This window comes from Rhinopithecus bieti, unplaced genomic scaffold, assembly GCF_001698545.2.
Source record: "Rhinopithecus bieti isolate Rb0 unplaced genomic scaffold, ASM169854v2 scaffold_70550, whole genome shotgun sequence".
NCBI lineage: Eukaryota > Metazoa > Chordata > Mammalia > Primates > Cercopithecidae > Rhinopithecus > Rhinopithecus bieti.
Genome location: NW_016826791.1, coordinates 1,124,240 through 1,148,303, shown reverse-complemented (window position 1 = coordinate 1,148,303; position 24,064 = coordinate 1,124,240). Strand labels below are relative to the sequence as shown.

General features: G+C 52.1%; 2 protein-coding genes across 3 annotated transcripts in view; both read right to left on the bottom strand.

The window, feature by feature from the left end:
• PRKAG2 (protein kinase AMP-activated non-catalytic subunit gamma 2) overlaps window positions 1–24,064 on the bottom strand; it is a 338,501-nt gene that overhangs the window by 132,501 nt on the left and 181,936 nt on the right. The gene's annotated exons all lie outside the window — the stretch shown is intronic.
• The window catches only part of LOC108523128 (uncharacterized), a 47,576-nt gene continuing 46,673 nt past the window's right edge, over window positions 23,162–24,064 (bottom strand). Inside the window, exon 4 of one of the 2 annotated variants that reach the window (XM_017863664.1) lies at window positions 23,162–23,695. In XM_017863664.1, coding sequence (XP_017719153.1) covers window positions 23,638–23,695 — 58 coding nt within the window. In that variant the 3' untranslated portion in view covers window positions 23,162–23,637. The remainder of the gene's footprint in view (window positions 23,696–24,064) is intronic. The other variant, XM_017863665.1, reaches the window with a different exon arrangement.

Here is a 24,064-nt window from a genome sequence, read left to right as displayed (position 1 = left end):
GGGAGGGGAAGGGGGGGTGGGAGCAGGGGAGGGAGAGGGGAAGGGGATGGAAGTGCTATTCCTACCAAAACGTGCAACACGAACATTACCACTGTAAGTTCCCAGCGGCAAGACTTCACTGTGAAGATAAATACCCAAGAAGACTTCAGGGAAAGGGTGGGACTGGGATGGGGTCTAAAAAGTGAAACAGATTTAGATGGTCAGGAAAAGGGAGGGGGCAAATGCTGGGAGGGGCAATGGTGCTAGTGGAGGCCTGAAGGAAGACTGGAGACATGAATCTTCTGGGAGTTCAACGTTGTCCACTTCAACTTATTTCTAACTAATAGAAACAAGTCTATTTCTTCTATAGACTTATTTATGTAATTGCTAAGTGGCGAGTGTATGCCTTATTCATTACCATGCTGCTTTTGAAAGCAGAGCTGGAGATGCAGAGGCCCGTCGAGAAGAGGTTAAATAAATCATGGCACGTTGCACAGGCAGAATGTGACCTGTGAATGTGACCCTATTTGGAAACAGGGTCTTTTCAGATCAACCAAGTCTAGACGAGATTTTGCTGGACTAGGGTGGGCCCTAATGCAACATGACTGTGTCCTTATGAGAAGAGAAGAGACGCCGAAACTGATACACAGAGGGAAGGCCTCGTGCTGGCAGAGGCAGAGATCGGAGCAATGCCGCGGCAGCCAAGGCGCGCTAGGGGTTGCTGGCAACCCCAGAAGCCAGGGCAAGGCAAAGAGGAATCCTCCCCTACAAGTCTCAGAGGGAGCGTGGTGCTGCCAACACCTTGATTTTGAACTTCTGGCCTTCAGGACGGGGCTAAATTTTAGTTGTTTTGAGCCACTCAGTAGGTGGCACTTTGTTATACCAGCCTGAGGAGACTGGTACAATCATGGATTGTGTTCTCAGAGAAGCAGAATCGGGCTTTGGGTCTGATATCGCAAATCTTTTTTTTTTTTTTTTTTTTGAGACAGAGTTTTCACTCTTGTCTCCTAGGCTGGAGTGCTGTGGTGTGATCTCAGCTCACTGCAACCTCTGCCTCCCGGGTTCAAGTGATTCTCCTGCCTCAGCCTCCCACATAGCTGGGATTACAGGCACCTGCCACCAGGCCTGGCTAATTTTTTAAAAATATTTTTAGTAGACCTGGGGTTTGACCATGTCGGGCAGGCTGCTCTTGAACTCCTGACCTCAAGTGATCCGCCTGCCTCAACCTCCCAAAGTGCTGGGATTGCAGGCATGAGCCGCCGCACTCATCGTCTGATATCTTACATCTTACAGGTAGAAAAACTTTTAAAATAAATTTTGAATTACGCAAGTCAAACCAAAGATGCCAGTGGACATGGCCTGTTAGATGACATTTAGCCTGGAGCTGACTCCGTAAATATTTTAAGTTTGGCCCAAAGGGTTTTCTGTACATTGTGAACTGTAACAGGTGGAGGTGTAAACAGACGGTAGCTTACACGTGTGCCAGTCACTGAGTTTTGGCAATCACATGTAGCCAACTGCTCCAACTGTGTTCAAATAAGACAAACGCTGAGCTGTAACCAATCCAGCTGTTTCTGTGCCTTACTCCCGTTTTCTGTGGTCACTTTCCTTTTTCTGTCCATAAATCTTCTTCCACCACATGGCTGAGTCTCTGAGTCTACTCTGGCTCAGACGGCTGCTCGATTTGCGAATCGTTCATTGCTCAATTAAACTCCTTTAAATGTAATTCGGCAGAAGTTTTCCTTTTATCAGGCCCAAGAGTCACCAGTCACTGCTTCTGTCTGGATGAGGCTGGGTCACCTACAGAGCTGCAGGCCTGGTTCACCCTCCCCAGGCACCTCTGCTGGGTTCCTCCTCCTCACAGCTTCCAGACCCACCTGTGCCCCTCCTGCTCCATCCTCATGGGGAAGGACCTGTCCTCCTGTCCCTCGTGTCACCGAACTCACAAAGCCTTTTCACTGTCCCGTATGTTACCACTTAATGACAAACTGTTTAACGTTCAAACCAAATATAAAAGTATGTAAGTCCCCTCTCCCCACCAAGATCTGCCGTCTATCTTGGGGACGGGGGTCCTGCCACGCTCTCTGGGCCCCATGGCACCCAGTGCTGTTCTGAGCCAAGGGGTCTGGCAAATGCCTGCTGCCACCAGGCAAGGAACAGAAAGAACAGTGAGAGGGCCGGCTCAGGTCAGGGTGAATCTGCTCTCCCTCTGTGGAGAGCGGGGTGCATGTTTTGTTTTGTGTGTCGGGGGGAGGTTTAGGAAGTTACCTATTAGAGAAGGAGCCCCCTTTTCCAGGGAGTCCCTTCAGGAGACTGAGCAGTGTGAGTGGAAAGCCCTCTGGAAGCCCCGGGCTGGCACTTGGGAGCCAGCTCTGGGTGGAAGCAGGAGATGGTTAGGACCCGAAACTTAAAATGTAAAAGGCCCTCACAACAAAGCCCCAAACTCTTTTGAAAAATAGAGGCCAGGTGCAGTGGCTCATGCCTATAATCTCAGCATTTGGGAGGCTGAGGCGGGTGGATCACCTGAGGTTAGGAGTTCAAGACCAGCCTGACCAACATGGCAAACCCCAATCTCTCTTAAAACTATAAATATTAGGCAGGCATTGTGGCGCGTGACTGTAGTCTCAGCCACTCCAGAGGCTGAGGCAGGAGAATCGCTTGAACCCAGGAGGCGGAGGTTGCAGTGAGCCAAGATTGCACCACTGCATTCCATTCCAGCCTCCTGGGTGACAGAGTGAGACTATGCCTCAAAAAAAAAAAAAAAAAAAAAAAGAATCTTTTTCCCAAAAGGTCTTGAGAAGAAAGCCCTGCTTTGAGGTGGGGCGGGAAGGAAGGAGAGGGAAGAGGACGAGTGGGAAGGTCCTGATGTGGTTTAGCAGCTCTTCAGAGATGGGGGGGTGTCAGCAGGCAGGACCACAAAGGGGCTGCCGGACCAACCGGACCCTTCTCAGGGCCAGGCTCCAGCTGCTTGGCACTGAGAAACGGAGACAGTAGCCAGGGCTCGGGGAGGCCTGCCTGGGGCCTCTCAGGGGAATCTGCAGGGGCAGAGCAAGGAAGCCTTGTGTGCTGTTTTGGGTGTAGTGTGGGGCACCGCCTGGGGCCTTAGACTCCACAGCCACATCCTTCAGTGGTTCCTGCAGCAAGAGAGTCCCCAGCAGGGGCCTGTCCGGGTCCCACAATGCACCTAGGACAGGCTATTTCCTCTCCCGAGAGTCAAGAGGGAATGTTCTCATCCTCCTCTCCCAGCCCCTTCCCCCACTGGACACAGGGCCCCTTCGGTGACGCTTCCCAAGGGCTGTGCCCCCGTTTCCTGTAGGCATGTGTGGGGACCTGATGGGGCAGAGCTGAATAGGATATAGTGGTGGGCACTTTAGGTTCAAAACTCTGTGCCACCCCCCATATCCTCACGACCTGCGACAGCCCTGTAGGCAGACCCCTCTGGGGGGCTGCGGTCTTCGTATGTAAAGGAAGGGGCCAGCCACAGAGAGCTCTAACGCCTCCTCCATGAACAATGCTGAAAAGGACCTATGTCTGTCCCTGAGCAGGGCATGATCAAAACTAGCCCTGGCCAGGTGCGGTGGCTCATGCCTGCAGTCCCAGCACTTTGGGGGACTGAGGGAGAACGATCGCTTGAGCCCAGGAGTTTGAGACCATCTAGGGCAACATGGCAAGACTGTCTCTATTAAAAACAAATTTGGCCAGATGTGGTGACATATGCCTATAGTCTCAGTTGCATGACAGGATTGCTTGAGCCCAGGAGTTCAAGGCTACAGTGAGCTAGGATAGCACCACTGCACTCCAGCCTGGGAGACACAGCAAGACCCTGTCTCACAAAACACAACACAACAAAATGAGCCCAAACAGCACCCATGCAGGCATTGGGCAAAGGCCCAGAGGAAACAGGTACTCTGTGGTACCTATCTTGGCAACACCTATCAAAACCACAAGCGCGCATGATCCTGGACCCAGTAATTCCATTTCTGGGGCTTTCTTCCATAGACTTATTTGTGTAATTGCCAAGTGTCGAGTGTACAGCTTATTCATTACCATGGTGCTTTTAAAAGCAGAGCCTGGAGACACAGAGGCTCCTCAAGAAGAGGTTAGATAAATCATGGCTCATCTGTAGGCACGGGCAGCCGCCATCCCTGTCGGAACATGACAGGGATCCTCGTTCCTTTCATCTCCAGGATGCAGCGGTAAGTGAAGAAAGCCACTGCAGAGCCATCTGTATCGAACGATACCATTTGTAGTTTCAAAAAAAGGAAAGAGAATATCTATATTCTGCCTGTCTGATTTTGCCTAGACTATCTCTGGCAGGATCTGGAAACGCTGGCTGTCTCCAGGGAGGGGAACAACTGGCAGGGAGGGCTTTCATCATATCCCCTTTTTGATTTTTCAAACATTCTATCACGGGAATGGATTATCCATTCAGAAAATGACTTCTTTTCAGCCACTGTTTTGCTTTTGAGCCAAAAGGCTGGCGAAGGCCGTATTTAAGCACTGACCTGCCTCCTGCCCTGACTGCCCCAATGCGGCCCCCAGCTCTGTGCAGGGGTGTCTCCCACGAGGACCGGGACCAGGACCTCTGTCCCATCTCCTGCTAGAACCAGGCCCATGGCTGTGTCTTCCTGAGCTCCTCTCTCCCTTGCTCTCTCTCTTTGAGAAGCGTTTCCACTTCCAACATTCTTCAGGGATGAAACTTAGTCACTGTTGTGCAAGGGATATTCACAGACCATGAAAACTCCTTGCTAGTTCTTTGGGGACAGAATGTTCATCTTTCGAGTAAATAGTTTACAGAGAGTGGAACTGTGACCAAGCCCCCTGCCCGCCTCTGAGGGCTCTTAAGAGCACAAACCACGGCGTCTGCTCCTCCCGTGGCCCTGTCCCCGTCCCCTTGCAGACCGCCCCCGTGTGAGTACTGGAATGATCCTAACCCAGTCCCAACGGAGGTGAGAGAGGGGGCGTGATGCAGGAGTGAACCTCTGGGGGCGAGGAGATGAGAAGGTGGACTGTTCATCTGGGGGTGGGAACACCTCATTTCTGGTGGGGCTGAATGATTCTCTATTATTACAATCTTTCCACCTGGCCTTCCTGCTCCTTCCTGTTCCTTCCAGAGCTGGTGACTCCTGTGGGGAAAACAGGTGACACTCTGGACCACAGAGGGGGAAGGGAAGCTTTTAGGGGAACAGACAGGTGACATGCTAAGACTCACAGTGTGTGCATTAGGGAGTGTGCGTAGTTTAGGGGCACAGGGAGTGAATCTTCCTGGAACCAAACATACGCCCTCTCTGTTGGCTGATATCTGAAATGTTTTTAAGAGGGAGTAGAGTCTTGCAGCATCAACGCTTTTTTATTTTTTTATTTTTTTGCACAATGCCACCCTGTTTACAGAGGGCTTACACACTCTGGCTCCATCTGCCCCTCACAGATGAAGAAACTGGTGGCTGGAGAAAGTTCAGTTACTTATCCATGGTCCTTTAGCGAATACACGGCAGGGGCCACACCTCAGCTCCTTTCCTGACTCTAAAACCCAGACACTTTCTGCCCCAATCAAACTGGAGTATCACCAAGAGAAAGAACATGAAGACTTAAAACTACATTTCAGCTGTATGAGTTACTCTCCCAGAAGTGGCGCTTCACCAGCCAACAGGAAGGAGAGCTTGGATGACACTGGGTGACTGCACAGGGAAAGAAGAGGTGCCACCTCAGCCTCCTGAGGAGCCGGGACTCCAGGCAAATACCATTACACCAGCTAAGTTTTTTATTTCTTATTTTTGTAGAGATGGGGTCTCACTATGTTGCCCAGGCTAGTCTTGAACTCCTGGTATCAAGTCGCCTCCTGCCTCAGCCCCCCAAAGTGCTGGGAATATAGGTGTGAACCGCCATGCCTGGCCCCCCATTACTTTTAAATAGACCAATTTATTTCTCAATCATAGGGTCAACCGGGGAACTCAACCTTGGGTCTGATCAGGAAATGAACAGCTCCTGGACAGCTGCCGTGGGCCAAGCATGCTGGGGGTGTTGAGGAAGGGGGTGCGAAGATGGATTAGAGCAAGTCCCTGTAGTCTGGGGCGGGGGAAATGGGGATGAAAACAAAAAAGCAACCCCACCACCACCACGCAATAAAGCTGTGAACCAAGAAAGCAGGGGGAGCTCAGGGAAGAGGAGAGAGCCTGAGGGTGGGGGTGGGAAGGTGGCTCAGAAACCCCAGGAAAGAGCTGGGACCCGATGGTGGAGGAGGACACAGATCTGCCCCAGCCCAGGGGCCTTTCCTAAGGCCCCAGGCAGGACTGGGCCATGGCAACAGTCACCCAAGAAGGCTCTGGCCAAAGGACAGACAGCTGCCCCCTTTCTGTTCCTTCTGAGAAGACATCTCCTCCTTTCTCCTGCTCCTTAAGGGCTTTGTTTAGGACACGGCCAGCCTCTGCGGTGAACAATGCCTCTGATTCTCCCAGGGCGGTAGCCAGGCCCAGTGAACAGGCCCAGTGAGGGAAAAGAAACCGCTCCTGGCAGCCGCACAGAACACCACGAAAGGGGCTCCAGACACTGGGGAGCCATGGGCTGGTGACTTCACAGGGCCTGGCCCTGCTGGCAGGCACTGGAGAGGAGGAGAACAGAGGTGCCACCGAAGGGAACTGAGTCCTGCTGGCCGTGGAACAGCTGTGCGGGGTGGAAACGGAGGCCTGGCCCTCAGAAGCCCCAAGCTCTAGACCTGGTTTTACCACCAAGTAGCCATGGGCTCTGGGACAAATCCACCCCTTGCCTTGGTAAAAATAAACCAGGTAGACCAGATGCCTATCTGGTGCAATCCGGCCCCTGCACTGCATACATGGAATGAGCTGGAGCCTCATTCCTGCCTTTTACATGCATAAGGTCTGGAATGACAAGAAGGAAATAATGTATTCTGCTGACTGTCGTTTCAAGAGGCAAAGTGAGAAGAGCAGCCTTTCCATGGACACTAGAGGGAGGCTTTGCTTATACAGGGTTTTGAAACCTCCCTCCACTCATCAGAGAGTGAGGAGTCGGGTGTCGTTCCCCACTTTGGAGGGAGGATGGCGAGCATCGTGAGGGGAAACGGTGGCCCAGGGAGGTGCCTAGCGAAAGTGTCACAGCCAGAGAGGGACAGGAGTACCTGTAGCACACAGAGGGATGTGACCAACAGGCAGGCGGAGACCCTGGGCGGCGCAAGTTCAGGCCAGGCAGGTGACCCAGAACCCAGCCTCTGATGTCTGCTTAGGACTCTCTTTTCTCCAGGAGCAAATCCACTGCTTCAGTGTTCTGGCCCTTCTCAGGTGCCCTCTGGCCTGGCTCCTGCACCTTCTCCCTGCATGGCCCCCATCTCCCGCAGGTTTTACCTTCTCCTACCCCTCATTCCAGAGCCCTACCCTCCAGGGCCGCTGGAGCTGAGTGCTGGGCCCTCTCACTCCAGAATGGCTCTGGGCAGCGCAGGCACCTGCGGGAGCCTGTGGGAGCCAGGGAAGAGAGGGGCAGTATTCTCAGGGCTCCAGCTGCCCGCTCCTGCCTGCCTCGCCTCCAGCGACTCCTCTTCCCCGGTCCCTCCAGGCCTGGGTGGTGATGACTCCTGAAACCCTGCCCACACCCCTGGGAAAAGCCCCTTCAGAGCTCCAGCTGCATACCCTTGTTTCCTGCCCCCAGTGATAGTTTCCAGCCTCCACTCCCAAACCAGGATAAGGACTGACCAGCACTGTGGAAGGAGCTGAGCTCTGGGGCCAGAAACCTGGGCTGGACCCTAAGTCACCACTTGCCAGCTATGTGGCCTCAGAGTCGTCAGCTCAGAGGTTTGGTTCATTCTTTGAACGTATGAGCTGCCCGTGGGATTTGTGTGATGAGCAAGAGGTAACAAGCAAAGCACCCCGGGACAATGAACCATAGGGCCTGTGTTCAGTATGGGCAGCTGCCATTGATAGCAGGTGACGTCTCTGGGAGAAGACCCTGCTTGTCGGATGCTCAGAGCTGACTCTAGCTTCTGCCTGGCCTGGGGGACAGGAGTGTAACACACCTGAAGTTCAAGCTGCAGCTCCCCGCTGGCCGACTCCACCCTGCAGCCCCTCCACATAGGCGCAGGGTGGAGGTGAGAAATCCCAGTCGAGCCCTCTCTGACAAGTTGGGGTCTCCTTCAGGCAGTTCTGGCTATAGCCAGCCCAGCGCCCCCAGCCACAGTCGGCCATGATGCACTCTGAAAGCTGTTTCTGAGGGCGCAGAGGCCAGTCCCTGGTTTCTCATCACCTGGAGATGTAAGAAATTTGAAAAAGCTGGACACCACTAAGACAAGCCCCAGGTGCCACATGGCAGTTCGCTGAGCAGCGCCTGGCCCAGGGTGGCGTTAGGTATCACATCACAGTACCGCTTAGGCCCAGGAGTCCACTGCTCTGGAACCCACTGCAGGCTGCTGTTCCGTTTGCACAGAGGCAGGAATACCCTACGCAGAGCAGGCCTGCCTGGGCCTTCAGCCATTTATTCTCTTTCCCCCAAGCCCAAGGTGGGTGTGGCGAGGTCATCTTCGAGACCATTCTACCATTCTCCAGCCTCTGTGTTGGTGGATGCATTCCAGAGTGATCCATTCAACCTGAACGATCCTACTTCCTACAGCCCCAACCGCCCAGTACTTCTCTGAAGGTAGCCTGTCCTCAGGGCCGCGCCACCAACACCCCTACCCCATGCTCAGCTTCTCTTTGAGAACCGCGGCGGTAGACAAACCCTTCAGCTTCAGCACCCCTTTATGCTCTTGAAAAATAGGTTAACATATAATACATTTATGGTTGTCATTGATAAACGAATTAATGTTTAAAATTTTCTCAGTTTTAATTTCTAATATAGGCTGGGTTTGGTGGCTTAGGCCTGTAATCCCAACATTTTGGGAGGCCGAGAAGGGAGGAGCTGGGATCCCAGGAGTTCAAGATCAGCCTGGGCAACAAAGTGAGACCCCCATTTCTGCAAAAAAATAAAAAATTAGCTGGGCATGGTGGCATATGCCCTTGGCCTCAGCTACTCAGGAGGCTGAGGAGGGAGGACTGCTTAAGCCTGAGAGGCTGAGGCTACAATGAGACATGACTGCACCACTGGACTCCAATCTGGGTGACAGAAAGACCCTGTCTCTTAAAAAAAAAAAAAAAAAAAAAAAAAAAAAAAAAATTCTAATATGGTGAATATTGATTCATACGACCCACAGAAACAAAAGCTCTTTGGGATCCTCATTTTTTTAAAAGTAACTTCTCACCAGTCTATATTTTTTAAAACGAAACAAATAAGGGATGGCGTTTTCACTTTTTGCAAATGTCTTGAACAGCTGGCTTAATCGAAGATGCTAGGTTTATGTATCTGTTAGTGCCCTCATTCCCTGTGGGATGGTTTTGCTCTAAACCTTTGTCTGGGCAGTCCCCAGTCCCGGTCCCCACCGAGTCTAACCCGGCATGCTGAGTAGAGCATCTGAGCCACAGGGACAGTTGGGATGCTTCTCAGGCTGCACTTCCCAAACCTGGCTGGGCCGAAAATCACCCGGGAGCATTAAGAACACATGTGCCCATAGGCCTGAAGATCCTGAGCGATGGGGCCAGGAGGAGCCTGGGGATGTGCTGTCTGACATTCCCCAAGTGATGCGGGTGGCCAGACACGTTTTGGAACCATCCATTTAATCCAACTCCCTGTTTCATAGATAGGAAACTTCTACAGTAATTTTTAGTTCCCATTCTTTATGGTCACGCAGTGCCAGTGCCTCCGTCCTCTGTCTCACGGCTCCCTTCTATGGAAGAGCAAATTCCCTTCCTTCTGAGTCCCCAGCCCCCTGCCTGGTCTCTGATGCGAATGACTCTCCCTGCAGCCAAGGTCAGCCTCATGCAGAAACGCTCTGGAATGATGCCTCGTCCCCGGGTACCAGGTGTGTATGCAGCCGCCGGCCAGGCCAGCTCTCCTGAGCTCTGCTGCTCCTTTCCAGCCAGCTGCTTTGAGACCTTGCTCTGAATGTTCCTAAAAGACAAGTTTCACACCCGCCTGCTGTCCTCCCCACCCCACTCCAGCCCTGCCCTTCAGGTTCCCCTCTCTCAGCGGGAGTTTCTGGACTCTGGCCCCTTTATAGCTGAATGGCCCTGGCCCTGGCTGAGCCCACTCTCAATTTGCATTTTAATCTGGAGTGAGGTTTCAGGCTGCAGATTTTGGTTCTAGGCCCTAAGAATCTGTTTTATGATCTTTTGTCATTGAAACTATTCAAAATATGTTGGAAAATATCTGAGTGATCTTGGAGTCAAAGCATCATGGTAATGTGGAAGGTGAAAAATTATTTCTATTTAAAAAAAACTTTTAGGAATTTTTCCAAGGTTCTTATTCTCCTAAAAGGAATCCAGAAAATATCCAGTTTTATAGGGCTTTGTATACCCAATAACATTCTGCACCTAGTTATTACATAGTTGGCTCTAGCACGTGAGTATTTCCACGGGAACAAAACAAAACAGAAATGGTGGTGGAGGGGAAGGAAACGAGAATCTCACAGGGGCTAATTTTAGATCAGTCCCAACTCTGACAATGTGGTCCCAGCCTCTGCTGTCTGTCCTGTTCCTTCTTCATGCTTGCCTGGAGGTCAGAGTTCCACATCATGGACCCAAAACGTAACCGTAGATACTTCGCTCGAGCAAAAGACAACAGCAGATGTGCGTCTTGATGTTGCCACTAGAAAGCAGTCCTGGGGAGGCACAGGGGAGGCCCCTCTGCTGCTTTGTGTGAGAGAGAAACTCTGCAACAGAACTTTTCCTGTATACAGCGGTTTCGGAAAAACAATTTGCTAAGAATTTGTCAATGAAAGGGAAATGTTAGCAGCCTCCGTCCCTCTAATTATCAGTATTTGTGGAATCACAAAAGCAACAGGTATTGTTTGGTGCTGTGGAGATGAACCCTGCTGAATGTGACAGAACTGGGACGAGCCCCAGCACGAGAATCATAGGTGGTAAGAATGGGCATGACCTTGGGGGACAAAGGTCTCAGAACCTCATTTTCGGTGGAGGAAGTGCAGGCTCTGAGAGGTGCAGTGTGAAGCCGAGGATCTACCCCCCACCCCAGAAGCAGGTCCATGGCCATGACTCAGGTCTTCAGGCCGCAGCCCACGGTGCTTGCTCCATTCCAGGAGGTTTCCGATGGTGACCTTATCCCTGTGGAATGTTGGGGAGAAGACCGTTTGTGTGGGCAACAGGAAAAAGCACACGGTGGGTCGCACCAGGCGAGGTGGGTGCCTGAGGTCAGAGGTGTGTCTGCCTTGGGCTGCCACTCTGTGTCCGCCCTCCTCCCCAACGGGGCTCGCTTGGCCAGGTGCCAAGGGTGTACAGGGTGGAGTGGGTAGTGCAAGGCCAAGACTTGGCACTTTGGATTTGGAAGGGGAGGGAGGAGGAGGAGGAAATGAGGCCACCCCTGGGCTCCTTGCTGAGTCAGCATGGTGACTCTCATTTCCTAGAAGGAAAGAAGGAAGGACACCAATTCAGTAAGAGACCTGGGGGACTTTCACACTCTCAGCTGATGCCAAGGTGCCCAGGAGCTGCGGAAAGGCCTCCTGGCACTGGCTGCAGGATGGGGCCAGAATATTCCTGGGCAGGAGCCCCCCTGGTGGCCCGTCCTGCCTGAACATGTTCTTAGATCAGGACTAGAGTTCAAGATTTCAGAAAGGTCATTCTCACCTTGATCTCTCTGAGATGCCTGTTCACGCCAATTGTTCCGGCAAAGCCAGTATACATGGGTATCGCTATGATGTAAAACAGCAGATCTGATGTGAGGGTAAACTTGGCATTTACCCCGATGAGATGGGGTGTGGGGAGGGTGCAGTGGCCGCAAGGCCCTGGAAGCATGCCTCTTCCAGGGAGGCCCCCATCATCAGAACTTCCGCCTGCAATGTCCCTGCCCTGCGCTGGCCAGGGGACTCCGCGGTGGGCTCCCGCACTGTGCCTGGGATTCGGACACTGCTTGCTTCGGACTGTTTCCAGTCCCTCTTGAAATTTCTGATTGTTGACAAATTGTTTATTACTCTAGCTCTTGAGGAAACGTCCTAAAAGTGAGGAAGAAGTAGTTCTTCAACTTTCTTGAATCCCAGGACACTTTGATCATCTGACGAAACTGATAAATGAAGCGTCGGTACAGATTTCTCTGTCTCTCAAATCAGTTCGGGGCACTTCTAACTCCCCAAAAGTCAGGTTTTAGGAATCTGTATTCTGAGGGGTCTCAAAATGTTTTCGTGGTTCTCCTCTCCTCCAGGGTGGCCTGCCTCCCTGTTCCAGCGTCTGAGAGGAGCTATGCCTATTTTGCACCCTGAACCTCCAAACTCAGAAGTCTCTGAGGAACCCTGAACAGGAGAAAATGTGGCTGAAAATGAAGTGGAAAATCAGTGTGATAACCAAATCAAGATCACGCCTTGCTGGGACCCTATCACACTAAAGCTTCTAGAGCATAATACTTTTTAAAATCTGTAATAGCACCTGGAGTTTTTTCCTGTGCTTTCTACAATTCAGCTCTTTTAGTCTGCTCTGAACCCTTGGTGGCGGCGGCTCACTGCTCATGAACAGATCCCCTCCTGGGGGGCTCCCGTGGCCCCCCACAATGGTCCCATTCTGAGCTGTTTATCCTCACCCTGGAGGGCCCCCTCAGATCACCCAGGCTCACTGCTCTGCATGAGGCACAGGTGAGAAGGGCTGTGGGTGAGGCAGGGAGGACTTTGAGCCACCGCCCCCTCCTGGAAGTGTATCCTAGGCCATTTCCAGGTGTACAGCTCTCAGGGGAGACAAGAATGCATTGTTCTACCTGGCACGATGGGGTGTGGGCCACAGAAGCACATTCCCAAACCTCCACTTTGGAGAGCCACGTTCAGCAAAGCAGGAGAAGGTGCAGAGGCTGGGATGGGGAGGCCATCTGTGAGTGTGGTTCCTGCCTGGCTTTCCCCTTCCTGCCAGGTCTCCCAGGAGGCCAGGTGGCGGCTGCAGCCGGTGGCAGACACTCCCTTCCTGGGGTGCTGGCTGCAGCCGGCTGCCATGGGACTCCAACCAGGGCTCTCCTGGGGCTCTGTTGACTCAACACATCATCTGACGCCACCCCGGCAGGCCCTCTGGGTGTCAGGTGCCAATGAGACTGGTTGGGGAGGCTGGGATGGTGTCCAGACTGCCGCCTCTGCCCCAGAGCTCGTTTCCATGGTGCCGTTCCCAGCTCTGAGCTCTCCTCATTCACATCACGAAGGCAGGGATCGTGAGCTCTAGTGGTTGTCTGCCTCCAGTGATTAATCGGTACGATTCTCCATGGAGGAGGAAGAGAAGAGGAAGGAAAGCTGCAGATGAAAGGGAATTAAGTGTCTTGTGGTGGAAACAAATGTATTGGTTGCATCCTTTCAAAGATGATCCGGAATCTCAAACCTAGGGTTTATCTCTGCCCCTTGAGAGCAACAACAATTCTGGGAGTTCAGGGCCACGACAGAAAATGACAGCATCACACCTGAATTGCTGCTAGTGTTTTTAATAGAGAGGTAGCCACTCACCCCGAGGGAGGTGGGAAGGGAGCCCTCTTGCTGGTGAGCTGGGAATTCCTAATACTTCTTGTGTCTGACGCACAGTCACTACCACTGGTAGAGCTTGCTGGGGAGGGAGAACTCAGCCCTCTGTTTGCATAATCTGAGGGGCTGGAAAGCCCCCTGCCCGCTTCCAGATACCTCATCTACTTGACAAACTTCCAAGACGCCCTGCCTCCCCTTTCTACACATCGCTCTTCCCTGGAAGATTCCTGCTTTGTTATTCTTGGTCAATCTACAGAAGGCAGGCTGGATACTCCACAAACGACCCAAGAGAGGAGCAGCCATTAGGAAGGTGCGAGGCTGGGAGGGAAGAACAGGGCCACGGTTCCCGGATTTAGTTGTACCACATCATACATGTTGCTTCCATGTATTTTTCTCTTTGGTGTCAGGTTTCTAGAATCAGGGCATGAAAAATGATATCTGAACACGGTCCTTAGGGGAGCCGGGTTTTTTCCACTTATCTTCTGATTCACTCCACAGCTTCCACATCTATTGTCAGCTAAGCTCATCGTCTGTGAAGCCCTCACTGGTTTCTAGAGTGAATCATTCCTCCTTTTCATGCACTTAGCACATTCCAACGTTATCCAATGATGGTGTGCTGCGTTGTTTCTTGATGTATCTCGATCCTTCCACTAAGCATGAATGGCCGTGAGTCTCACTTAGCGCTATCCCATGGGGCCTGGCGCGCTGTCCCAGCTCAAGAAAGATTTGCGGAGCTTGCTTTGTACATAGTGCTCAACAAGTAGACAAATCTGACTTTAAATCTTAAGTTCTTTAAAATACACCGTTAGGAAAATGAAACAAGAAACACGGCAGAGGGAAAACACAATTATCCCTCTGTGTCTGCAGGGAATTGATTCCAGAACCCCTCTCAGGCACCAAAGCCTAGGATGCTCAAGTCCCCGATATAAAATGGTGTAATAAGTGCATAGGACCTATATACACCCTCCTGTATGCTTTAAATTATCTCTGGATTACTTATAATACCTAATATAACAGAAATGCCATGCAAATAATTATTATGCTGTGCTGGGTTTTCATCTGTATTTTTATTGTTGTACTATTATCTGTATTATTATTTCCCCTGAATATTTTTGATCTGCGGTTGGTTGAAGCTGAGGAGGTGAGACCTGCAGATATGGAGGGCTGACCGTATTGCAAAACACATATATGATAAAGGACCTGTAGCAGAGTATATAAAGAACTCTCAAAACTCAGCAACAAGAAAAAAAAAATTCTCAGTAAAAAAAAAAAAAGTAGACAGAAGATTTAAACAGAGACTTCAGCAAAGAAGACATACAGACGACAAATAATGATATGACGTTCACCATCATTCATCTTTAGGGATATATAAATTAAAACTACAATGAAACATCACTATTAGACCAACTAACAGCCACAAAAACCTGACAATACTAAGGCTGACAAGGATTTGGAACAACAGGAACTCTCATATGTCACTGGTGGAAATACAAACTAGTATAGCCATTCTGGAAAAACGGTTTGACAGTTTCTTCCGTAGTTAAACATACATTTACCATACAACCTAGCCACACCACTCTTAGAAGATATGAAACCTTGTTCACACAAAATCCTGAACGCAAATGTTTTCAGTGGCTTTATTCATAGTTGCCCCAAACTGGAGACAACTCAAACATCCTTCAACGGGTGAATTAATAAACTGGTACAGCCCTTTGAGAGGTGGAAGCAGGAGGATCGCTTGAGGCCAGGAGTTCAAGACCAGCCTAGGCAACATAGTGGGACCCCATCTCTACAAAAAATAAAAAAGTTGGCCGGGTACAGTGGCACATTCCTGTTGTCCCAGCTGCTTGGGAGGCTGAGGTGGGAGGATTACTTAAGTCTGGGAGTTTGAGGCTGCAGTGAGCCATGACTGTGCCACTGCACTACAGCCTGGGTGACAAACTGAGACCGTCTCAAAAAAAAAAAAAAAAAAAAAAAAAAAAAACAAAAAAAACTGGTGCATCTATACAATAGAATACTACTCAGTAATAAAAAGGAAAGAACTCTTAATATATGCAACACAATGAATTAATCTCAAACGCAGTTTTCTAAGTGAAAGAAGCCAGGTCCAAATATATACATACTACATATTTCCATTTATACAACATTCTGGAAAAAGCAAAATTATAGCGGACAGAAAAAAAAGTCAGTGTTCGCTGAGGATGAGGGGAGAAACGGACTATAAAAGGGGATGTGGAAATTTCTTTGGGTGTTGGAATTGTTTTGTCTTGACGGTGGTGCTGATTACACAACCGCAGGTGTTTCTCAAAACTCTCAGAACTGCACTTTTTTTTTTTTAAAGGGTGAGTTGTACTCTATGTAACTTATAGCTAAATAGTCCTGACTTTTAAAACAGTGCTCTAACATGAGTTCGGGGGGTCGTCTCTGCAAAGGTGCTCTTCCCCCTGGGCCTTGAAGGAGCGACAGGCAGGACTCAGATGGAGATGCCCCAGCGTGATGGTGGAACCCTTGCCTCCACCCTGGGGCCCAAGACCTGCTCACATAAAAATAGCAGCTGAAATCCCTCTCCCCCTGGCCCAAAGGTCATCTCCTGAAGGTGACAGAATGGAGCCACTACCAGGGGGCAGGGGAGGGCAAGGGGGAAGGAGTGAGGTCTCAGAGGCTCAGGCAGCCCGGGGCCTGTCACCCTGACACCTCCTCCCCTCCTGGAGACAGCTGTGTTCAGACAGCCTGTGCCCCGCCTTCCCCTGCTGTTGGGAAAAGGGGAGGGGGCAGGAGAGAGCTGAAAGGTTAGGCTGGGAGCAGAAATGGAGATCCCATTCCTCCTCTGTGAGGCCCTGGCTGGAGGCTCACCCGCCCTCACCTTCCACCAGACTCAGTCACCCAGCGCTCCCGAGGACAGGGGTCTCTGGTGTATCTCTGCATATCCTTGAAAGGTGTGGACAAGTCAATGAGTCTTCTCTACAGGGGCTCTTGGCACAGGTCCAAGCAGGCAGAAAACCTGATGATGTCCTGCTGCCCAGGGCAGGCCTAAGACCCGTAGCACAGGAGGCCCAAGGCAGCCATAAGGAGACCCAAGGCCCTCTGAGGGGCACACGAGGGGTTCCAGGGAAAGTGAGAGGGCGAGGCCCTCACCAGGAGGCTGCTCATCCCAGAGACGCATTTGCAGGGCTGACCATGCCCCACCCGTCCCTTCTCCAGTCCCATCGCCTCCCCGGGCCATCAGTGGCCACGCCAGGCCCACGAGAGGGTTCTATGCAACGGCCGCACCTTGAGAGCTTGCTTTATTTTTAGCTTTAAAAGTTGTGTTTTAAAGAAATCTATATACTGAGTATAAAAATACTTAAGAATACCCAAGAAATATGTTAGTAAAACTTTCTGCAGGCTGTGGTCTGAATGTGTGGGTCCCTGCCAAGTCCTTATGCTGAATTCTACCCGCAAGGTGATGGTGTTAGGAGGCCGGGCCTTGGGAGGTGAGGAGGGTAGAGCCCCCATGCCCTTACAAGAGGGACCCCAGAGAGACCCCTCCTCCTTCCACCATGTGAGGATGCAGCCAGGAGGAGCGGAAGCGGGTCCTCAGCAGACACAGAATCCACTGGCACCTTGGTCTTGGACTCTAGCCTCCAGAACTGTAAGAAAGAACTTTCCATTCTTTTTTTGTTTGGAGACGGAGTCTCGCTCTGTTGCCCAGGCTGCAATCTTGGCTCACTGCAACCTGTGACCCCCAGGTTCAAGCAATTCTTCTGCCTCAACCTCCCGAGTAGCTGGGATTATAGTTGTTTGCCACCACACCCAGCTAATTTTTTCTGTTTTTTGTAGAGACAGGGTTTTACCATGTTGGCCAGTCTGGTCTTGTACTCCTGACCTCAACTGATCTGCCTGCCTCGGCCTCCCAAAGTGTTGGGATTACAGGCATGAGCCACAGTGCCCGGCCACAATTTCTGTTTTTTTGTTTTTTGTTTTTTTTTTGAGACGAAGTCTCACTCTGTCTCCCAGGCTGGAGTGCAGTGGCGTGATCTTGGCTCACTGCAAGCTCTGCCTCCCGGGTTCACGCCATTCTCCTGCCTCAGCCTCCCGGGTAGCTGGGACTACAGGCGCCCACCACCTCGCCTGGCTAATTTTTTGTATTTTAGTAGAGACAGGGTTTCACCATGTTAGCCAGGATGGTCTCGATCTCCTGACCTCGTGATCCGCCCGTCTTGGCCTCCCAAAGTGCTGGGATTACAGGCTTGAGCCACCTCAGCCTCCCAAAGTGCTGGGATTACAGGCTTGAGCCACCGTGCCCGGCCCAATTTCTGTTCTTTATAAGCCACCCAGCCTGTGGTATAGTTGTGGCAGCCTGAACAGACGAAGACACCGAGTTAGTTAATTTGTTGATCCAAATAGTCCACTCTTTTTAAACATTTTTGATTTTGTTAAAATGCATACAACCTAAAATTGACCATCCTGACCATTTTTAAGTACACAGTTCAGTGGCATTAACCACACTGCTGTGCAGCCGCCACCACCACCATCTCCAGAACTGTTTTATATTCCAAAACTGAAACTCCGTCCTCATAAAAAATAACTCATTTCTCCCCACCTGCAACCCCTGGCAACCATCTTCTACTTCCTGTATCTGGGAATCTGGCCACTCTAGGGACTTCGTATGAGTAAAACCTGGCAGCAGCTGTCCCTTCATGACTGTATTCTCTCACTCAGCACAATGCCCTCAAGTTTCATCCACAAGGTAGCAACTGTCAGAATCTCCTTCCTTTTGAAGGTTGAATACTATTCCACCACATATACACACAGCACGGAGGGCTTTCTCTTACAATTCCCTCCTGGCTTTGTCATCGCTTTGCCATTGCTCTGTTTCTCCCAGGAGATCGCTGCCCCTCCTAGGTCTGCAGCTTCCCTTTCCTGTGGTGACAGCAACTATGGTTGCCATCTGCATGGCCTGGTGTCCCCATGTGCCCCCAACGCCGAGGGCCAGAGCAAGGAGTAGGACATCCGATGCAAACACTGTGCCCACACGTTTCCTGGGGATGCCCCAGTCCCTCTGGGACAGAATCCATCAGTCTGTGCCCATGCCGGTCCCTTCCTTCTGGGCCACGGTCACAGGACTTGGGTCAGCAGGCCCAGGGAGGGAGCCCGGGACTACGCCAGACATTCCTGCCCTCCTGCAGCCAAGTTTCCGATGCGCTGTTGGAGGAGTCCTGCCAAGGGTAATGTGACATTTATATGATGCCTGGCGGGGCTGCCCAGTGACATAACAGGGGGGTTGGGGGTGTGTCTCTGGGCACAGAGCCTGCAGCCCGGCAGAGTCTGATGACACTGTGTTGTGTAAATTAAAGCAACAGTCACCTGTTTCTCTAAGTCATGGCTCAAACCTGTTTCCTCCAACATGACCATAAAATCACACCGCCTGTTGCCTGGATCTCTGGGACTCTTCTGTCTTCCTTCTGAAGAAAGCTATTTGATAAACACCCATCCACTGCCTGCAGGAGGATAAGGCCAAATGCCCTCATGTGCATTCTTTCGAGAGAATCCCGAGAGGATAAGCCCAGCCGGAAGCAGGCATCCGTGATGGCCTTTCTGTGCACTTGCACATGCAAACATTCTCGTGTGGGTGCCCTGAGTGCCAGCGTTGTGCTGGGGGCTGGGAGCACACAGGTGGCAGACACCATCCCTGCCCTCTTTCGACTGATTTTGCAAGGACTTCAGGAACACATTTTAGCACCATCACTAACCAGAGCTGCTCACTTATGAGCAGAGCCTCAGTTCGGCCATCAGTGCAATGGACAAATCCAATAGGAACTCTTGAATGGGCCACCTCCCCCGGGCAGCAGGGTGGTGCTCCTTCCAAGGTGTGCTTCAAACGGGCTCTCCTCTTTGTGGTCTGAGCAGAAGCTGTAAGGTTAGGCACTGGCCTTGTTCTTAGCTGTCCCTGGCCTACAGACCTTTGAACTAATCCCAATTTATGGTCTAAATTCTCTGTAGATGGCGGAAATCATAGGCGCTGCGTCCTCCAAACCTTAGCACAGCAAGAACACTCTGGTGTTCATCCGGGTGGAGGAAGCAGACCCCACCCTGTGTTTACAGGACACCAGCTCTTCAGGGGTCTGAGTGGGTGGGCCTGATGCTGGCATAAGGTTTGATGTTGCCAGCTAGAATCGCCAACACATCCCCGAAAGCCCAGTGGCTTAGCCTCCTATCGGTGCCTTCTCTGCAGCCCCTGCCAGGGCTGCCAGGAGCTCAGCCAGCCTTTATTCTATTTCACCCCCACCAAATACCTCCTCCTCCTCCCTATTCTTTAAAATTCAGCGCATGATGCTGGCAAGCTTCAGCGGCAGCTCACAGCACTTTCAGAGGGAAACGTGGTGTGCCCAGGGCCTTCTCACGGCCATCGTGCAGCGGGCTGGGCTGCTCCCAGCTCCAACGGCAACTGGTAGCATTGGGAGAGTATGGGGTTCCCCAGCGGGGCTCCGGGGCAGCGCGACGCCACAGGACCTTGCTGTGGATGTGGAAAAGCATCTGCTCTGGTGGCCTGGGGCAGGTGAGGAAGTGAGGGCTTCTCAGGAACAGAGCCAGGTGGTCTCTGCGGGCCCAGGCCTGCCGGCACCTCAGCCCTGATGCCATCATCTCTCCTTTGACTGAGAACAAGGACCTCTTTCCTTGCCTAAATATCCTACAGCTAAGAGGAAATCACCCCCAGTTACAAGAGGTTTGAGGAAGCCCCCTCAACCTTCCACCCACCATCATCAAACTTTCAAAAGCAGAGAGTCTGGGATTTTAAACGCCTGTCTGAAAAGCAGGTTTCAGATCCACGGGAAGGCAGGGTCAGGGCAAATCTCTCCTCTCCTCTCAAGTCAGATAAAAATGATCACACCCGGGAGGAGAGGCCTGAAAAGGGGCAGCTGAAGGGAAAAAGAGCTGGAGAGAGGGGAGCAGCCCGGAGTGTCTCCTCTGGCTGGGAGGGGCCCTGTGGAGCTGGGGAGCAGCAGCTCTTGTGAGCAGACGGAAGGCCGCTCCTCAGGATGGGGCGCTGCCACCTGCAGGCTCAGGCCCTGTTCACCTGCCACAGATTCCCTGAGAGCCAGGCAGAAAAAGTGGACCCTGCTCCCAGAGTGCAGGCCCAGGGAGAGGCAGGCAGGTGGCCAGTCTGAATCAGCGGGATGGAGATGCCTGGCATGGGGAGGGGGTGTGTAGCCTGGGAGGGGCCTTGGGCGGGAGCATCCCTGGGGAGAAAGCCAGAGCCAGTTCTCTAAGGACATGTGATAACTGGCAGAGGAAGAGCAGCTGCTGGGGAATGGGTGGCACATAGGGAGCTGCACACCCTGGGGTGGTCAGGGCAGAATGGGCACCAGCTGCAGCCCACCAGGCCTGCTCTCTGGGTCCCGACAGGCAGGGAGAAGTGGTGGACCTGTGTCCGAGCATCAGGGGGCGCTGCAAGTGGGCACGCTGGGTGCCCAGCAGGGGCACCATCACTCTCCGGGGTGTAGAGGGTGAGCCGGGCCCAGGAGCCCTCTGAGGAGGCTCTGCCGCCACCTGGGGGACAGCAGGAGGAGCCTGAACTCTGCGGCGCCTTGGATCAGAAAGGACCCGCTGGAAGTGAGGGTCACAGGACAAGGGAAGCCCAGGAGCCCCTGGTTCTTGGCTTGGAGAGCTGGGTACACAATGATGCCCAACCCTCATGGGGTCCACACACGACAGGGTGTCTCCAATCTACTTTGGACGGGGACAGGTGAGCAAGGGTCTGACATAACTCCTTGGCTGTGGGGGGCACACAGGACGGGCATGACTGGGACACAGAGATGCGCTGGGTGCAGCAAGTGAGTGTGGACACAGGGAGGAGGCAGGTGCCAGGAACAGACATCAAAGCCCAGAAAATGCCACAGAAATTGAGCCTCTCTCCACCCTCCCTTCTGACCTCATCCACCCAATGGCTCAAGGCTGCCAGGATAAAGAAGGACGGGTGTAACGGGTCAAGGCGAATCCAAGCTTTGAGGTGTGCAGGTACAGAGGCCTCTTGTGTGGTCCCCACAGACATGGGAGTGCAGGTGCATTCAGGAGACACGGCAGGGGGAGGCGCATTTTTGTGCTGTTTTCCTCTCTGCCAACCCCCTGGGAAGCAGGCGCTGTTGATGCCCTGTCCCTAGGTCTCACTTCTGAGTTCGCCTGCAGTTGGGAGGCAGTTCCCATGGGCACTGCAGCTTCCCACCCACCTCAACCCTGCATGAGAGTTTCCTTTGGTGCCCAGGAGTTCCCTCAGGAGTACCGCCAGCTTGGGGAACGAGGGGTTTGGTCCCCACAGGGCCCCCTGGGCAGACAAATGCCCCTGGGGGCACATTCAGCCAGTACTTCACCAGGTCCCTTGTAAGGCCTCAGCTGTCCCCACTGGTCCCTCTGAGACTCCACCTGGTTTTTCCCTTCACTGTCCCATCCCCACCCTCTTGCTCGCGCTTCCTGGGGTCATGGCTAGTATGGTTTAGGTGTTTTGTCCCCTCCGAATCTCTGTTGAAATGTGACCCCCCGAGTTGAAGGTGGGCCTGGTGGGAGATGTCTGGGTCATGGGGGTGAATGTCGTGGCGCTGTCCTCGTGGTAGTGAATGAGTTCTCGCTCTAGGAGTTCACACGAGGCCTGGTTGTTTGAAGGAAACAGGCACCTCCTCCCTGTCTCTTGCCCTCTCACCATGTGACACCCCAGCTCCCCACTTTGCCTTCTGCCATGACTGGAAGCTTCCTGAGGCCTCACCAGGAGCTGACGCTAGCACCACGCTTCTCCTACAGCCTGTAGAATTGTGAACTGAAATCAACCTTGTTTCTCCATAAATTGCCCAAACTCAGATATTTATAGTAACACAAATGGACTAACACAATCTCCCAAACCAACTCCCTGACCCTTGTCACCAGCTCTGCTTTTGAGAGAATCCACATTACAGGCAGGAGAATGGGTGCAACGGATACCAGCATCAGCCCCTTGCAGACCTATCCAGATGCAAGGACTTGGCCCTTTGGCCTGCTCCAAGCCACCCCGAGATGCAGTGTGGAACCCTAGGGAAACCCACCTCTGCAAGAAGGTCCTGAAATCAGGTCACCTCTCGCTACAGTATAAATGACTGACAGGCTCAAATGGGCCTTGGCAGGGTTTCAGGAGAGGGTACAGGAAATGACCTGCAAGTCTGCAGAGCCAGTCTGCAAACTCCGGGGAGTGCCCCTCAGTGCCCTAAGCTGTGTCTCCTTGACACCTAGGATGTAGGCTGTGAAAGCTAAACTGCACTGTAGCTGGAGACTCTTGAGGAACCAAATGAACAATATTTCTGAAAATCTCCCACGAACATTGCCTCCCTCCCTGGGGTGAGGCTGCCTGCGGGCCCAGTCCCAGCGGATCTCGGGGAGATGCTGACTGCTGGCCGGAGGTCCGTGTGGTTACGGTCCAGTTACATCTCAGCCCTCTGCTGAGAAAGAGGCGCTAAGGTGGCTCCAGAGCCATGGACTCACTTCACTGGGGCTAAGATCATCTCAGCAACTTTATCATGAAGGCCAGCACAGGAGGCCCCTCCTTCCTGTTGAAGATGTTTATTTTTATGATTAAGAAATGGCAAAGGGCCTTTCAGACTACTTTTACTTTGAAATAAATCAGTGAATCAATGAGATGAGAAGTATTTACTGGGCACCGGCTGTACAGGGAGGATCTGGAAGTGGAATACACAGGACCTGGGCTTGGGGTAACAGAACCCAGCCTAGAGGCCAGAAAGAAATACATGAGCCATTAAGACAGTGCAGGAAGCGTCTGATGGAGGACACGTCAAGCCTTTCGTCAATCAGTGAAAGCAGGACGAGGAGGCCGGGACACCGCAAAGTGCTTAGGCCCTCAGAGGAGGCAGTGGGGAGGTTCTTGAAATTGGCTGGTCTTTAAGAAGGACTAGGACTAAGATAAACTGGGGACATAGGGGAGGAAGAAGGGAGTAGAGGGGCAGTGGTCTGCTGCCACAGGTGGCCACAGATGAGTGCTCCCACATTGCAGAAACAGCCTCAATAGGAGCCTCGTGTACCGGCCAACATTTTGCTGCATACGAGATTGATGAAATGGTTGCACTGAAACCTGGTGATGGAGTTCTTGGCAACGTGGTTTTTGTCTTGTCATTTCATAGGAAACAGGTCTTTGAATAAGTCATTGTATCGTTGCAGAACGAGGTTTCCTCCCTAACAAAGGAAATAGGAGGTGATGTTTAGCAGCTCCTTCTGCAGCACCCCAGTGTTTTGAGAGGCTAGAAAAGAGGCGTATTGGGCTCTGTTCTGGGTACTGGGGACAGTCAACATGACAGAGAAGAGCCCCAGGCCTTGTAGAGCTCGGGTTTGTAGACTCTGGCTCCCTGGAGTATGGTCTGAGGACCAGCAGCCTGTTTGTTAGACATGCAGACCTCCAGGCCTCCACCCCATACCTATGGAGCCTGAATCTGCCCTTTGACAAGACTCTTCAGTGACCGACATGTCAGGATGAGAAACGTGGCTCTAGGCCAGGAGTTCTGAATTTTAGCAAGAATCAGGACCACCTTTTTTTTTTTTTTTTTT